At 34.0% G+C, this 16,939-nt stretch overlaps 3 gene segments (V, D, J or C); all 3 read right to left on the bottom strand.

The window, feature by feature from the left end:
• Positions 1-3,588: 3,588 nt before the first annotated feature.
• LOC128544697 (immunoglobulin heavy variable 4-39-like) lies at positions 3,589-4,677 on the bottom strand. The segment is given in 2 exon segments: positions 3,589-4,511; positions 4,599-4,677. Coding segments are annotated over 2 exon segments (369 nt in total).
• A 4,938-nt stretch (positions 4,678-9,615) lies between these two features.
• LOC128544700 (immunoglobulin heavy variable 4-61-like) lies at positions 9,616-10,539 on the bottom strand. The segment is given in 2 exon segments: positions 9,616-10,366; positions 10,450-10,539. Coding segments are annotated over 2 exon segments (366 nt in total).
• A 5,580-nt stretch (positions 10,540-16,119) lies between these two features.
• LOC128544299 (immunoglobulin heavy variable 4-30-4-like) lies at positions 16,120-16,589 on the bottom strand. The segment is given in 2 exon segments: positions 16,120-16,445; positions 16,529-16,589. Coding segments are annotated over 2 exon segments (369 nt in total).
• Between the last annotated feature and the right edge of the window lie 350 nt (positions 16,590-16,939).

Here is a 16,939-nt window from a genome sequence, read left to right as displayed (position 1 = left end):
GAAGCTTTGTTACGGTTTTAAGTTACATGTTAGGTTAAAATGTGTAAGAATAGGGGTGATTTGGGTTAGATTTTAATTGTTCCTGATATTGATCGAAGTGGATATTGATCGAAGTGTTATATCTGTTGGTTTAAGATGTTACAGTCAGGGCAAGGTCTTTTTTTTTTTTCTTTGGTCCAGAAATTGTATTTTATGAAGAATTGTAAATAGATTTATTTTACAATTGAATGGTTTATATTTTATTTTAAAAATGTAATAAATTGTAAAACCTAAAGTGAATATTTGAAGTAATTTTATACCCCAATGTAAACTTTCACTTAAGAAGAAAAAAAAAAAATTCCATAAATTGACCCTTGAATTGTCACTAGATTATTCCTTTGTGAAATTGCGAACCACTTCTCAGTGTTTTAAACGTAATAAACAATTGATGCACTTAAGTTATCAGAGTAATGCTTACTTGTTTTTTTTTAAGGCAATCGGTTTGCATGGTTTTAACAAGTAAACCGGGTTGCTTTTGAAGTAAATTTAACTTAGAAATTCAAGTTGAATGCAGAAAATGTCAAGTTATCTCAACTTGCATAAATCAGTAGTTTGGAATACATACAAAGTATCTTTCACCTGAAATTCTATAGTGGTTAAAAATAGTCATTCTGAGTAACCTGTACTAAAGATGAGTACATCTAAAGTAAACAATCAAGTATATGCTACAATTTAGCTTTAAGTTACTGTAACTCTCTTGTAAGTATACAATACTGGAGAGCCGTTTGTTAATACTACAAACTATTTCTATTTAACTTTCTTTTTTTTTTTTAGGGCAATCAGTTTGCATGCTTTTGTTTAGTAAGGTTTACTAATTGGATTTTACAGTGTGGTAACACTCGGAGGACAACAAGGTAAATGAGACATGATGTTATTAATCAATGTTTGTAATTACATGTGCTTTTAATGTAAATGATTTTAACACAGGTTCACATTGAGAGACATGGCGCTGCTACTTTGTCATTATGACAATTTTGCCTTTACAGGCTAGTACTAGAACACTTCTCAATATTTGTATCTTTATAATGTAGTGAATGAATATGTCTGTGTGATGTATGTATCTATGCACCAAGGAATAAGGGTATTCATGATGTTTTGTCCCTTCAACCTAGGAAAAGTTATTTTCCCTCTCCATCCATACAGAAACCTAGTGATCATTGTAGAGCTTTGTATTTATTTAGCAGGATTTGTGCCACACTCACACTACAGCCAATTTGGGAACCCCAATTATCCTAACCCACCAAGCATGAGGAGTTCATTGAACACTGGTTCAATGTTTCACATGTAATCATATTGCAATAGCAATTGTGCTGACTCAGTGTAAAATGTTAATTATACTGCTTAAATACTTAAATTTGAATGGAAGATATTTTATTCTTCAAAATGTTTTGGACAGACGAAATGGATCAGAAGCACCACTGATCTTTTTCTACAGTGTTTCGCCTTATTTGTGTCACTGTGCTTGACGTGCGCAGTAATACACAGCTGTGTCCTCTGCTGTTACACCAGAAAGTTTCAGATACACCATGCTGTTGGAATTATCTCTGGTGATTTCTACTCTACCTTCAAAAAGTTTACTAAAACCAGTAAGACTGGCATCATGATGGATATCCCCCATCCACACCAGTGGTTTATTCGCTTGTTGTCTGATCCAGTGCATGTTGTAGCTTCCAAAAGTAAATCCAGATCCTCTGCAGGAGAGACTCAGAGTTTCTCCAGGTTTCTTCTGCACTGTTGTTTGTAATGACTCAAGAATTTTGTTGTTTGTATTGACTCAAGACATTTTACACCTGCTGAAAGAAGTAATATTTATAAATAAAGAGAATGTAGTTAATCAGGTTTTAATAAAAATGAATACAGATAAGTGAATCAAGAGATTACAGGAGATAAGAGTGAATCACAGGTTACAGTTGAGAACTTACTGATGATGCTGATTAGTAGCAGGAATAAAGAAAGTGGGATCTTCATGGTGAGTGTTGATGAGACTCGACTGCTGCAGTCAGCTCATCTGCACATAAATACTGCACGGACACACAGCACTCTGGATTTGCATCACAGCGTCACAATTAAAAAAGATTCAGGTCAGGTACTCTATTGGGTGGAGACCGGTGATTATTATAATCTTGTTTTTTTGTTGTTGTTGTTGTTGTTGTTGTTGTTGTTTTTTTTTTAGAAATGAAGGCATTATCAAATTTCATATAATAATAATAATAATGGTAATATTAATATAAATAATAATAATAATAATAATAATAATAATAATAATAATTATTATTATTATTATTATTATTATTATAATTATTATTATTATTTTGTAAATGTATCTGTGTGCTTGCATTACTTGTTTTCTCCTACTATCATTCATTTGATGATAAGGTCCTAAACGTTTTATTCTCTTTATACCACAGCAGCTCGACATCTCATTTATGAAACAATGTAGTTTTTTTTTTTTATGTAGGTAATTTCTTAAAAAAAAAAAATATATATATATATATATATATATATATATATATATATATATATATATATATATATATATATATAGTCTTGAGTAAATGAGTAAAAACAAACTTGTTGGTCAATTTGCCCTGATAAACTGATAAAATTAACAATAGTACTTCCATCAACTCAGGAAAACAGTAAATTTAAAGTGAAGTGGAATGTCAGTTATGACTGTGTAGCAATGGCAAACAGTTTGCATGGCCCACAGGTTAGGTAGGAGTGACTTTTAACAGAATTTTGCTTAAGGACCCCAATGAGGTCAGGCCTGGCTCAGTATCAGCGTCAGCAGCTAAACTTTTTGCACTTCCTTCCTATCTATTTATGCCACTGTGTCTTGAAATGCCTTTACTGTTATTTATTTATATATCTATATCTATATCTATATATATATATATCTATCTATCTATATATATATATATATATATATATATATATATATATATATATATATATATATATATATATATATATTTTATTATTTCAATTTGTCCTTCAAGAACTTATGTCTTTCCAGTAGTAGTTCTGAATTACCCCATCCACTGTAAAGGCTTTCCATGAGGTTGTCATATCCAGCCCATGGGATAACTTCCAAAATTATATGTTACAGCCTTACAAGATAGACTGACAGTTCCACCAGGATTACTTAGTCCATGACAAGGAATAGACTCCAAACTCTGGCCATTAACAGCTAATGGAGAGAGGTTGTTAACAAATTAGACCATTAGCATTAAAGCAGTATAATTAATTAATTAATGAATATTAATAATAAAAATCACTGGAGACACACAGACTGATTAGTACCAGGAGGAAGAAGAGTGGGATCTTCATGGTGAGTGATGAGGCTCAAATGTGCATGGACAGATATTTGCATTATGACATCACACTCATGGAAAAAAGTGAAAAAAAAAAATCTCAAATACAGTATATATAATATAATATTACTGAGAAACTATATAATACACATAAAATATTATATGAAAATCATAATAAACTCCATGATTTTAGGTAAGTATAATTCTGTAATATCTCATGACATTGTATATCACCTGAAACTGAAAACCAGAAATAATATGACATGAAGTGACAAAGTACAAGAGTGCCCCCTATCATCTCACAGTGTAATATCACATGGATTTATTTGTGCAATTCATTAGTATTTTATTGTTTAGATAAATTTAACCTAAAAATGGTCAAAAGAATATGAGCAGTGGTCAGGTTGTAATTTAAATAAAAAATACATATAATGAGAAGACTGAGTTCAATCCATCCTTCAGACATTAATAATGAACAGGTTTCACAGAGTTGCTTTTAGATTTCCATTATGTAGAAAGAAAGCACATGTGGCAGCAAAGGTTAGAGAACAGATGCATCCTGTTCCTGTGACTGTAACCTTGACAAAACATTGTGTGTTTATGGAGCAAACAAACCAGACATATTCAGTTATTGTCATTGGTAACTATAAGGACTGTAAGTTAACTGTAAGTTAAGCCCTGTGACCACTGACACTACAGTCAGCAATGCCAATCACACCATCCCTGCACTGCACTGGGAGACACTGACCATGTCATGAAAGATCTGATTCCACAGGCAACAGTTAAGATAAGATGTAGATGATGTTTTTGTGCAGCGCTGCAGCTTGTTGTGTCAGTGTGCTTCACGAGCGCAGTAATACACAGCTGTGTCTTCAGTCTGCATGTTCTGTCCCCGTAAGGACACGCTGTTACTGGATGTGTCTCGAGAGATGGCAAATTTGTTTTTGAGTGAATCTTTCTGAAGGATATCCCCATCATAGTAAATTAAATTGATCCATTCTAAAGCTTTTCCTGCAGGTTGTCGAATCCAAGCTGTTGCACGGTGGCTGCTGCTATCAGTGATAGAAGCTCCAGACACTTTACAGGTGATGGTTAAAGTCTCTCCTGGCTTTATAACCACTGAATCTGGCTGGATGAGCTCAGTAGCACAGAACACATCTGTAAAAAGAGAAACAGAAAAGATTTACACATTGACCTGAAAGTGTTTATTAGTTAAACTAATAAAGTTTAAACCCAAACACTCACAGGTGGCGAGAGCCAACAGCAGCAGTGGAGCTGAAGTGAACATGTTTGTGCTGAAGGAGGACTAATGAGAACCGCTTCATCTCTAGATAAACATGGTTATTATATCACAGCAGGAAATCAAGATTTGCATAAATATTACACAGAATCTAAAGTTGCAACTTGGAATCATAGTCACATCCCATTTATTTATTTATTTATTTATTTTAAATATCAGTTTCATAGGATAAATTATGTAACTATTTGTTCTTATTAGTAAATTATATGATTTTAGATAATATTTTGTGAAATATTTAAAATATTGCTATGAATAAAATGAATGAATAAATAAATAAAATATTATAGCTATGCTGTAAAAATAACTGAAGAATGTCAACAATAACAACAACAACAACAACAATAATAATAATAATAATAATAATAATAATAATAATAATAATAATAATAATAATACGAACAAGAAGAATGATAATAATAATCATCTTCATCATTGTCAGCCCTGGCTACACTAAATAATATACAATAAGGCAGAATTTCTTCCTATTTTAGGTGGGATAAAGATGGATTTATGATTTCTTGTTGAAAATCCACCTTTTCAATCATTACTAATGACATGATACAGGAAACACGCACCATCATTTTTATCTGAGGTACAAATACTAGTTACCATTTATACACACAGTATAAATGTGGATTTATTTTACTTTGGGAATTAGACAGAACATGTGACTCCGATGTGAATCTTTCAGCTTTATTTAAAATAAATGAAGCAGTAAGTGAAAGTGGAGTGAAGTTTGTGTCAGTGTGTGTCCTGAGCACAGTAATACACAGCTGTGTCTTCAGTCTTATTGCTGTTGTCTCTGGGGATGGTGAATCTTCCCTGAACAGAGTGAGAGTAGTATTTAGACATATCACTCGGAGCAGAAATGTGTGAGATCGATTCAAGGCCTTTTCCTTGAGCCTGTCTAATCCAAGCTATAGCTGCATCATTATCACTAATCCCAGAATAGTTACAAGTGAGTTGATGAGATCTACCCAGGTTTAATAACCACCGGCTCAGACTCGTTTAGTGACTGACACACACAACCTGTCAAATAAATATAATGATTATTATTATTATTATTATTATTATTATTTTTAATGATTAAGTCTTACATTAATAAGTCTACAATATACTTTAGTGATACATTCTGAAATATGCTCTTACTCACAGGTTTTAGTCATTAATGTCAAAATAAAGCAGTAAACGGCTTGTGAATCCATTGATGTTACTGAAAAACAGTATGATTATGTAGAAATAATGCATCTGGAGTCTTTACTTATAAAGAGGAATTTTCATTTGCATGTCCAACCCCTAGAGGAGTTAAACAATATACAGTATAAAAATCTGATATTCTGGTCAAACATGATCAATGCAAGCAATGTGTTGTATATAAATGAGCAATGTCAGGTATTTGATATTAGTGATGTAAACATACGGGTATATTGTGTCCTGCCCAGGTGCTTTATTAACACTGTAAGACTCTGTGAGAGTAAATGTGGAATCACTAAACATTTTAGTTAGACGATAATTTCAAACTTTATATTTCATGTCAGTTGTTTCATAACTTTTGAAAAACAAAAACACAAAAAATTTCTCATTTAAAATTGACCTACAGTATATCTTCCTTTTTTATTTTTTCTGTTTTTCCCCCGCTTGCAGGCTGCTGTGATTATTTGTCATTCAGAATTATTATACAGAAGGATGGAAATTTTAATGTGCTCGTGTCAATTGGCCATTACAGAATCTGCATTCTGCAGTAATCCTTTATTTAATTAAAATTACATTTTATTTAATATATGTTTATAAATCACATTTATTTGTCTTTGGTTTGTATTCCAATGGAAAGACAATATGATCGAGCATAATCGGGGGGGGGGGGGGGATTAAATTAATCTGTTACAACAGCATGAAAATAGTAATGTCTTGTTTAGTAAAATGCTGCGTGAAAAATATTTGTATCTGTTTTTAGTACAGCAGATTCCTCAGCTTCAGTCACTGTGTCTCTTCAGGCACACTAACAAACCGCAGTGTCCTCTGTCCTCAAACTCCTGGCTTCTGGCGTATATTGCTCAATGTTTGGCTGTATCCAAGATGAAATTCAAGATTGCGCCGCTATGTTTGGCTTGCCACTTGTTACTTTGTTTTTTATTGTTTGTTTTAGCTGTTGTTTCACCTATTATAGTTTATGATCGGACTACGCTGTTGGAATATAGGGAGTTTGATTTGCATAACAGTGTTTAGTCTTTCATAAAGGCACAGAAGGATGGAGGCATGATGCATTTCATGCAAATGTAGAATATATGTACACATTCACTAAAGTACATACACATGTAGAGTTACTAGTATTTACAGTGAGGATGAAGCCTGGTTTAATAGCATTGATATAATAGGTCTAAAATTTCTAAGCTTTGAAACAATGTTTCAGTTAGAGTTTATGACCTTTATGTAAATTCCAGGAGAACATGCTCTCATATTTATTAAACTTAAGTCCTAGTAGTTAGGTAGATGTTGTATGAATAGAGAAACAGCGCCCCTTTATCCTGTATTCAGGGTCGCGGAGACCTGGAGCCTATCCCAGGAGACTTAGGCCACGAGGCAGGGAACACCCTGGACAGGGTGCCAATCCATCGCAGGGCACACACACATACACACACTCACCCACTCATTCACACACTATGGGCAATTTGGAAACGCCAATTAAGTGCAAACTCCATGCACACAGAGATGGGAATCGAGCTTGGCCTATGTTTATTAATATATTTTTATTTTATAGTTATATATAATTTTATATATTTTTGATTATATTTTCGATTTGTCTGTGAGCACTTAATATTTCATCATGTACTATCTTGTATGTGATAGAAAACTGAATGAAAATGAATATGATGTACTGTATGTGTAGTGGACTGGAAAAACTCTGATAGAGGTGAAGCAGAATTCTGCAAGAAAAAAAATCTTTCGTATTTAATACATTTTAACACATTAATTTTATAAAATCATAATTATATTTCAAAACACTGTGGAAATATTGGTAATGTGTATAAAAGACAGTCAAACACAGGTTCAATGTTTCACATGTAATCATATTGCAATAGGAATTGTGCTGACTCAGTGTAAAATGTTAATTATACTGCTTAAATACTTAAATTTGAATGGAAGATATTTTATTCTTTAAAATGTTTTGGACAGATGTAATGGATCAGGAGCACCACTGATTTTTGTACAGTGTTTCGCCTTATTTCTGTTACTGTGCTTGACGTGCGCAGTAATACACAGCTGTGTCCTCTGCTGTTACACCAGAAAGTTTCAGATACACCATGCTGTTGGAATTATTTCTGTTGATTTTTACTCTATCTTCAAAAAGTTTACTAAAACCAGTAAGACTGGCATCATGATGGATATCCCCCATCCACACCAGTGGTTTATTCGCCTGTTGTCTGATCCAGTGCATGTTGTAGCTTCCAAAAGTAAATCCAGATCCTCTGCAGGAGAGACTCAGAGTTTCTCCAGGTTTCTTCTGCACTGTTGTTTGTAATGACTCGAGACTTTTACATTTCACACCTGCTGAAGGAAGTAATATATATAAATGAAGAAAATGTAGTTATTTGGGTTTTAATACTAATAAACGGAGGTTGAGAACTCACTGATGATGCTGATTAGTAGCAGGAATAAGGAGAGTGGGATCTTCATGGTGAGTGTTGATGAGACTCGACTGCTGCACTCAGCTCAGCTGCACATAAATACTGCACGGACACACAGCACTCTGGACTTGCATTACAACGTCACAATTAAAAAAGATCAGAGTCAGGTACTCTACTGGGTGGAGACCGGTGATTATTATAATCTTGTTTTTGTTGTTGTTGTTGTTGTTGTTGTTGTTGTTTTTAGAAATGAAGGCATTATCAGATTTCATATGATAATAATGTAAGTAATGCAATCACACAGATATATATATATATGTAGTCTTTAAAAAATGAGTAAAAACAAACTTTTTGTTGATCAATTTGCCCTGATAAACTGATAACAATAGTACTTCCATCAACTCAAGTGAAGTAGAATGTCAGTTGTGACTGTATAGCAAACAGTTTGCATGTCCCACAAGTTAGGTAGGAGCGCCTTTTAACAGAATTTTGCTTAAGGACCCCAATGAGGTCAGGCTCAGTATCAGCGTCAGCAGCTAAACTTTTTGCACTTCCTTCCCATCTATTTATGCCACTGTGTCTTGAAATGCCTTTACTGTTATTTATTTATATATCTATATATATATATATATATTTTTTTTTATTTCAATTTGTCCTTCAAGAACTTATGTCTTTCCAGTAATAGTTCTGAATTACCCCATCCACTGTAAAGGCTTTCCATGAGGTTGTCATATCCAGCCCATGGGATAACTTCCAAAATTATATGCTACAGCCTTACAAGATAGACTGACAGTTCCACCAGGATTACTTGTGACAAGGAATAGACTCCAAACTCTGGCCATTAACAGCTAATGGAGAGAGGTGGTTAACAAATTAGACCATTAGCATTAAAGCAGTATAATTAATAAATGAATATTAATAATAAAAATCACTGGAGACACACAGACTGATTAGTACCAGGAGGAAGAAGAGTGGGATCTTCATGGTGAGTGATGAGGCTCAAATGTGCATGGACACATATTTGCATTATGACATCACACGCATGGAAAAAAGTGAAAAAAAAAAAAAAACATAACATAAACATAAAATATTATATGAAAATCATAATAAACTCCATGATTTTAGGTAAGTATAATTCTGTAATATCTCATGACATTGTATATCACCTTAAACTGAAAACCAGAAATAATATGACATGAAGTGACAAAGTACAAGAGTGCCCCCTATCATCTCACAGTGTAATATCACATGGATTTATTTGTGCAATTCATTAGTATTTTATTGTTTAGATACATTTAACCTAAAAATGGTCAAAAGAATATGAGCAGTGGTCAGGTTGTAATTTAAATAAAAAATACATATAATGAGAAGACTGAGTTCAATCCATCCTTCAGACATTAATAATGAACAGGTTTCACAGAGTTGCTTTTAGATTTCCATTATGTAGAAAGAAAGCACATGTGGCAGCAAAGGTTAGAGAACAGATGCATCCTGTTCCTGTGACTGTAACCTTGACAAAACATTGTGTGTTTATGGAGCAAACAAACCAGACATATTCAGTTATTGTCATTGGTAACTATAAGGACTGTAAGTTAACTGTAAGTTAAGCCCTGTGACCACTGACACTACAGTCAGCAATGCCAATCACACCATCCCTGCACTGCACTGGGAGACTCTGACCATGTCATGAAAGATCTGATTCCACAGGCAACAGTTAAGTTAAGATGTAGATGATGTTTTTGTGCAGCGCTGCAGTTTGTTGTGTCAGTGTGGGTAACGAGCGCAGTAATACACAGCTGTGTCTTCAGTCTGCATGTTCTGTCCCCGTAAGGACACGCTGTTACTGGATGTGTCTCGAGAGATGGCAAATTTGTTTTTGAGTGAATCTTTCTGACGGATATCCCCATCATAGTAAATTAAATTGATCCATTCTAAAGCTTTTCCTGCAGGTTGTCGAATCCAAGCTGTTCCATAGTAGCTGCTATCAGTGATAGAAGCTCCAGACACTTTACAGGTGATGGTTAAAGTCTCTCCTGGCTTTATAACTACTGAGTTTGGCTGGATGAGCTCAGTAGCACAGAACACATCTGTGAAAAGAGAAACAGAAAAGATTCACACATTGACCTGAAAGTGTCAGTTGAACTAATAAAGTTTAAACTCAAACACTCACAGGTGGCGAGAGCCAACAGCAGCAGTGGAGCTGAAGTGAACATGTTTGTGCTGAAGGAGGACTAATGAGAACCGCTTCCTCTCTAGATAAACATGGTTATATGATATCACAGCAGGAAATCAAGATTTGCATAAATATTACACAGAAACTAAAGTGCAGCTTTGCAGCTGGGAATCACAGTCACATCCCATTTATTTATTTATTTATTTATTTTAAATATCAGTTTCATAGGATTATGTAACTATTTGTTCTTATTAGTAAATTATATGATTTTAGATTATATTTTGTGAAATATTTAAAATATTGCTATGAATAAAATGAATGAATAAATAAATAAAATATTATAGCTATGCTGTAAAAAGAACTGAAGAATGTCAACAATAACAACAACAACAATAATAATAATAATAATAATAATAATAATAATACGAACAAGAAGAATTATAATAATAATCATCTTCATCATTGTCAGCCCTGGCTACACTAAATAATATACAATAAGGCAGAAATTCTTTCTATTTTAGGTGGGATGGAGAGGAATTTATGATTTCTTGTTGAAAATCCACCTTTTTAATCATTACTCATGACATGATACAGAAAACACACACCATCATTTTTATCTGAGGTTAAAATATTAGTTAGCCCATTTATACACACAGTATGGATCTCTGTGGATTTATTTTACTTTGGGAATTAGACAGAACATGTGACTCTGATGTGAATCTTTCAGCTTTATTTAAAATAAATGAAGCAGTAAGTGAAAGTGGAGTGAAGCTTGTGTCAGTGTGTGTCCTGAGCACAGTAATTGCTGGTGTCTCTGGAGATGGTGAATCTTCCCTGAACAGAGTGAGAGTAGTATTTAGACATATCACTCGGAGCAGAAATGTGTGAGAGCCACTCAAGGCCTTTTTCTTGAGCCTGTCTAATCCAGGCTAAGTCTGCATCATTATCACTAATCCCAGAATAGTTACAAGTGAGTTGATGAGATCTACCCAGGTTTAATAACCACCGGCTCAGACTCGTTTAGTGACTGACACACACAACCTGTCAAATAAATATAATGATTTTTATTATTATTATTATTATTATTTTCAATAATTAAGTCTTACATAATCCTACAATATACTTTAGTGATACATTCTAAAATATGTTCTTACTCACAGGTTTTGGTCATTAATGTCAAAATAAAGCAGTTAAACAGCTTGTGAATCCACTGATGTTACTGAAAAACAGTCCAAACTATGTAGAAATAATGCATCTGGAGTCTTTACTTATAAAGAGGAATTTTCATTTGCATGTCCAACCCCTAGAGGAGTTAAACAATATACAGTATAAAAATCTGATATTCTGGTCAAACATGATCAATGCAAGCAATGTGTTGTATATAAATGACCAATGTCAGGTATTTGATATTAGTGATGTAAACATACGGGTATATTGTGTCCTGCCCAGGTGCTTTATTAACACTGTAAGACTCAAAAAACAAAAACACAAAAAATACTCATTTAAAATTGACCTATATCTTCCTTTTTTTAATTTTTTTTCTGTTTTTCCCCTGCTTGCAGGCTGCTGTGATTATTTGTCATTCAGAATTATTATACAGAAGGATGGAAATTTTAATGTGCTCGTGTCAATTGGCCATTACAGAATCTGCATTCTGCAGTAATCCTTTATTTAATTAAAATGACATTTTATTTAATATATGTTTATAAATCACATTTATTTGTCTTTGGTTTGTATTCCAATAAAAAAAGACAATATGATCGAGCATAATCAGGGGGAGATTAAATTAATCTGTTACAACAGCATGACAATAGTAATGTCTTGTTTAGTAAAATGCTGCGTGAAAAATATTTGTATCTGTTTTTAGTACAGCAGATTCCTCAGCTCCAGTCACTGTGTCTCTTCAGGCACACTAACAAACCACAGTGTCCTCTGTCCTCAAACTCCTGACTTCTATGTACTGTATGTTTGCTTAAACGTCTTCTGACTGAACTGGCAAAAGGTGAACTGGCGTATATTGCTCAATGTTTGGCTGTATACTTTTCACGGATACAATCCCGAGCTTTCCGTGGTTCTGGGATATCCAGTGTATGTTGTAGCTTGTCTTATAATATCTAATTATTTTGCAAGATTTCTTAAATGCATACATATTACAGAGAAGCCAAAGTTCAGCTTTGCAGCTGGGAATCACAGTCACATCCCATTCATTAATTTATTCATTCATTTATTCATTCATTTATTCATTCATTCATTTATCTTTAAATATAAGTTTAATATGGTAAATGGTTTCACTATTTGTTTTCGTTACTAAATTATATGACTATATAATATTTAGTGAAATCATTAAAATATTTTAAACAAACAAATAAATACATGAAAACATAAATATATTAATGAATAAATTTGTAATTGTAGCTATGCTGAAAAAAATAACTGAAAGTTTTTAATAATAATAATAATCATCACCATCATCATCATCATCGTCATCATTAAGATATCTTCAGTTTCTCTAGGTTTCTGTACCACAGCAGGAGACAATTATTATTATTATTATTATTATTATTATTATTATTGTTGTTGTTGTTGTTCATAAAAGTATTGTTTTCCACTTGACACATGGTTGTTAATTAATCCCATGTGTTTTGTAATTAATAAACTTATATGATTTAACCTATATGACTTGTGTGATAAATAATTGTTTTTTTTTTAAATATAAACTTTTTCTTTTTCAACAAACTTGTTTTCTTTCTTTCTTTATTTTAGAAATAAAGGCAATATGAGATACAGTATTTATTTATTTATTTATTATTATTATTATTATTATTATTATTATTATTATCTTTTTTTTTGTAAATGTATTTGAGTGCTTGCACTACTTGTTTTTTTCTTATTATCATTCATTTTATATTGAGGTCCCCAAATGTTTTATTCTGTTTATACCACAGCAGCTTGACAACTCATTTATGAAACTTTTCATGAGGTTGTCATATTCAGCCCATGGGATAACTTTCCAAATTATGCTACAGCCTTACAAGAGAGGCTGACAGTTCCACCGGGATTACTCAATACCGCGTGACTAGGAGTAGATTTCAAACTCTGTCCTTTCACAGCTAATAGGGAGAGGTTGTTTACAAATTAGTACATTAGCATTCTTCTTCTTCTTTGTCTTTCGGCTGTTCCCTTTCAGGGGTCGCCACAGCAGATCATTTGCCTCCATCTAACCCTATCCTCTGCATCCTCTTCTCTCACACCAACTAACTTCATGTCCTCTCTCACTGCATCCATAAATCTCCTCTTTGGTCTTCCTCTAGACCTCCTGCATGGCAGTTCAAACCTCAGCATCCTTCTACCGATATATTTACCATTAGCATTAAAGCAGTAAAATGAATTAACAAAAAAAATAAATAAATCACTGGACACAGACTTATTAGTAGCAGAGAAAGGAAGAGTGGGATCTTCATGGTAAGTGAAGATGGTCAGCTCAGCTTTACATAAATACTGCATGGACACATATTTGCATCATGACATCAAACTCATGGAGAAAAGTGGGAAAAAAAAGCAATTTCTCAAATGCAGTATATAATATTACTGAGAAACTATATAATAAACATAAAATATTAAAATCATAATAAACCCAATGATTTTAGGTGACTATAATTCTGTAATATCTCATGACATTGTATATCACCTGAAACTGAGAACCAGAAATAATATGACATGAAGTGACAAAGTACAAGAGTGCCCCCTATCATCTCACAGTGTAATATCATATGGATTAAATTGTGCAATTCATTAGTATTTCTTAGTTTAGACTAAAATTAATTTAACCTATAATGGTCAAAAGGATATGAGCTCTATTATTGCAATTGTATATGTGTGTAAACATTAGGGATTTTTTAGGGATGTCAAACATTAGGGATGTCAGAAGCAGTTATTCATGTAATTAGACAATATAAGAGCTGCAACAGTGCACGAGGATATAGGAAATCCAAGAACACAGTGTATAACATGATGCATACAGTAGGTACATATTCTACACAACAGCCCAATAGGTCATGAGTCACAAAAAGCCCTGTAGCATTGATGATTTATCACCATATACAGTGCCTTAAATAATTATTGGCACTCATAGAGGAATGGAGGAGAAGTGTATTGGTGCCGATTTTTTTAAGAACAAGGGAGATGTGCAGAGCTGTGGCAATTATAGAGGCATAAAGCTAATGAGCCATACAATGAAGCTGTGGGAAAGAGTAGTGGAAGCTAGGTTAAGGAAAGAGGTGAGCATTTGTGAGAAGTACAACAGATGCAGTATTTGAGGATGCTGATGGAGAAGTACATAGAAGGTAATAAAGAGTTACATTGTGTCTTTGTAGATTTAGAGAAAGCAAACGACAGGGTGCTAAGAGAGAAGCTGTGGTGTTGTATGAGGAAGTCTGGAGTGGCAGAGAAGTATGTTAGAGTGGTGCAGGACATGTATGAGAGCTGTACGACCGTGGTGAGATGTGCTGTAGGTGTGACAGAAGAGTTCAAGGTGGATTGGCTCTGAGCCTTTTTTTGTTTGTTTTGGTGATGGACAGGTTGACAGATGAGGTTAGACAGAAGTCTCCATGGACTATGATGTTTGCAGATGACATTGTGCTTTGTAGCGAACAGGTCGAGGAAAATTTGGAGAGGTGGAGGTATGCTCTGGAAAGCAGAGGAATGAAGGTTAGCCGCAGCAAGACGGAATACATGTGTGTGAATGAGAGGAACCCAAGAGGAACGGTGAGGCTTCAGGGAGCAGAGGTAAAGAAAGTGCAGGACTTTAAGTACTTAGGGTCAACAGTCCAGAGCAATGGAGAGTGTGGAAAGGAGGTGAAGAGGCGGGTACAGGCAGGTTGGAATGGGTGGAGAAAAGTGTCAGGTGTGTTGTGCGATAAAAGAGTATCAGCGAGGAATGAAGGGAAAGGTGTACAGGACAGTGGTGAGACCAGCAATGCTCTACCGCTTAGAGACAGTGGCGCTGAAGAAAAGACAGGAGGCAGAGTTGGAGGTAGCAGAGCTGAAGATGTTGAGGTTCTCCTTGGGAGTGACAAGGATGGATAGGATCAAGAATAAGTTCATCAGAGGGACAACCCACGTTAGATGTTTTGGAGATAAAGTCAGAGAGGCCAGATTGAGGTGGTTTGGACATGTTCAGAGGAGAGATTGTGAATATATCGGTAGAAGGATGCTGAGGTTGGAACTGCCAGGCAAGAGGTCTAGAGGAAGACCAAAGAGGAGATTTATGGATGCAGTGAGAGAGGACATGAGGTTAGTTGGGGATGCAGAGGATTTAGAATTATAATTTCACTCAAATGTCATGTATTATGAGTAGCATTTAAATTCAGTTATATGAAGTCTAAACCATTTTTCGAACATGAAGCAAGATGAACGGAAAATGTAAATTTAGATTAATTCAATTTCAAACAGCTAACAAATATTAATAATAAATAGTTCACCTATAATCTGAGTAAACATTCATATTATTTTTAGTTAAATTCTATATCATTTAAATGGCTAGGTAAAACACATTAAAATGTGGGGATGAGCAAATGAGTTAAATGTATTAACTCATTTGTTTAAATGCAGAACTGAGTTGAGATGTACAGTAGATGATGTTTTTGTGCAGCGCTGCAGCTTGTTGTGTCAGTGTGGACGACGAGCGCAGTAATACACAGCTGTGTCTTCAGTCTGCATGTTCTGTCCTCGTAAGGACACGCTGTTACTGGATGTGTCTCGAGAGATGACAAATTTGTTTTTGAGTGAATCTTTTTTATAAATATTCCCATCATAGTAAATTAAATTGATCCATTCTAAAGCTTTTCCTTCAGGTTGTCGAAACCAAGCTGTTCCATAGTGGCTGCTGCCATCAGTGATAGAAGCTCCAGACACTTTACAGGTGATGGTTAAAGTCTCTCCTGGCTTTATAACCACTGAGTTTGGCTGGATGAGCTCAGTAGCACAAAACACATCTGTAACAAGAGAAACAGAAAAGATTTACACATTGACCTGAAAGTGTCAGTTGAACTAATAAAGTTTAAACCCAAACACTCACAGGTGGCGAGAGCCAACAGCAGCAGTGGAGCTGAAGTGAACATGTTTGTGCTGAAGGAGGACTAATGAGAACCGCTTCATCTCTAGATAAACATGGTTATTATATCACAACAGGAAATAAAGATTTGCATAAATATTACACAGAAACTAAAGTGCAGCTTTGCAGCTGGGAATCACAGTCACATCCCATTTATTTATTTACTTATTTAAATATCAGTTTTATAGGATAAATAATATAACTATTTGTTCTCATTAGTAAATTATATGATTTTATATAATATATTTTGTAAAATAATTAAAATATTGTAAATAAACAAGCAAATAAATGAATGAATAAATAAATAAAATATTATAGCTATGCTGTAAAAATAACTGAAGATTGTCAACAACAAAAACAACAATAATAATAATA

The sequence above is a fragment of the Clarias gariepinus genome, chromosome 16 (assembly GCF_024256425.1).
Source record: "Clarias gariepinus isolate MV-2021 ecotype Netherlands chromosome 16, CGAR_prim_01v2, whole genome shotgun sequence".
In the NCBI taxonomy this organism is placed as follows: domain Eukaryota; kingdom Metazoa; phylum Chordata; class Actinopteri; order Siluriformes; family Clariidae; genus Clarias; species Clarias gariepinus.
The sequence above is the reverse complement of the archived record's forward strand: the minus strand, read 5'-3'. Positions and strand labels throughout refer to the sequence as shown.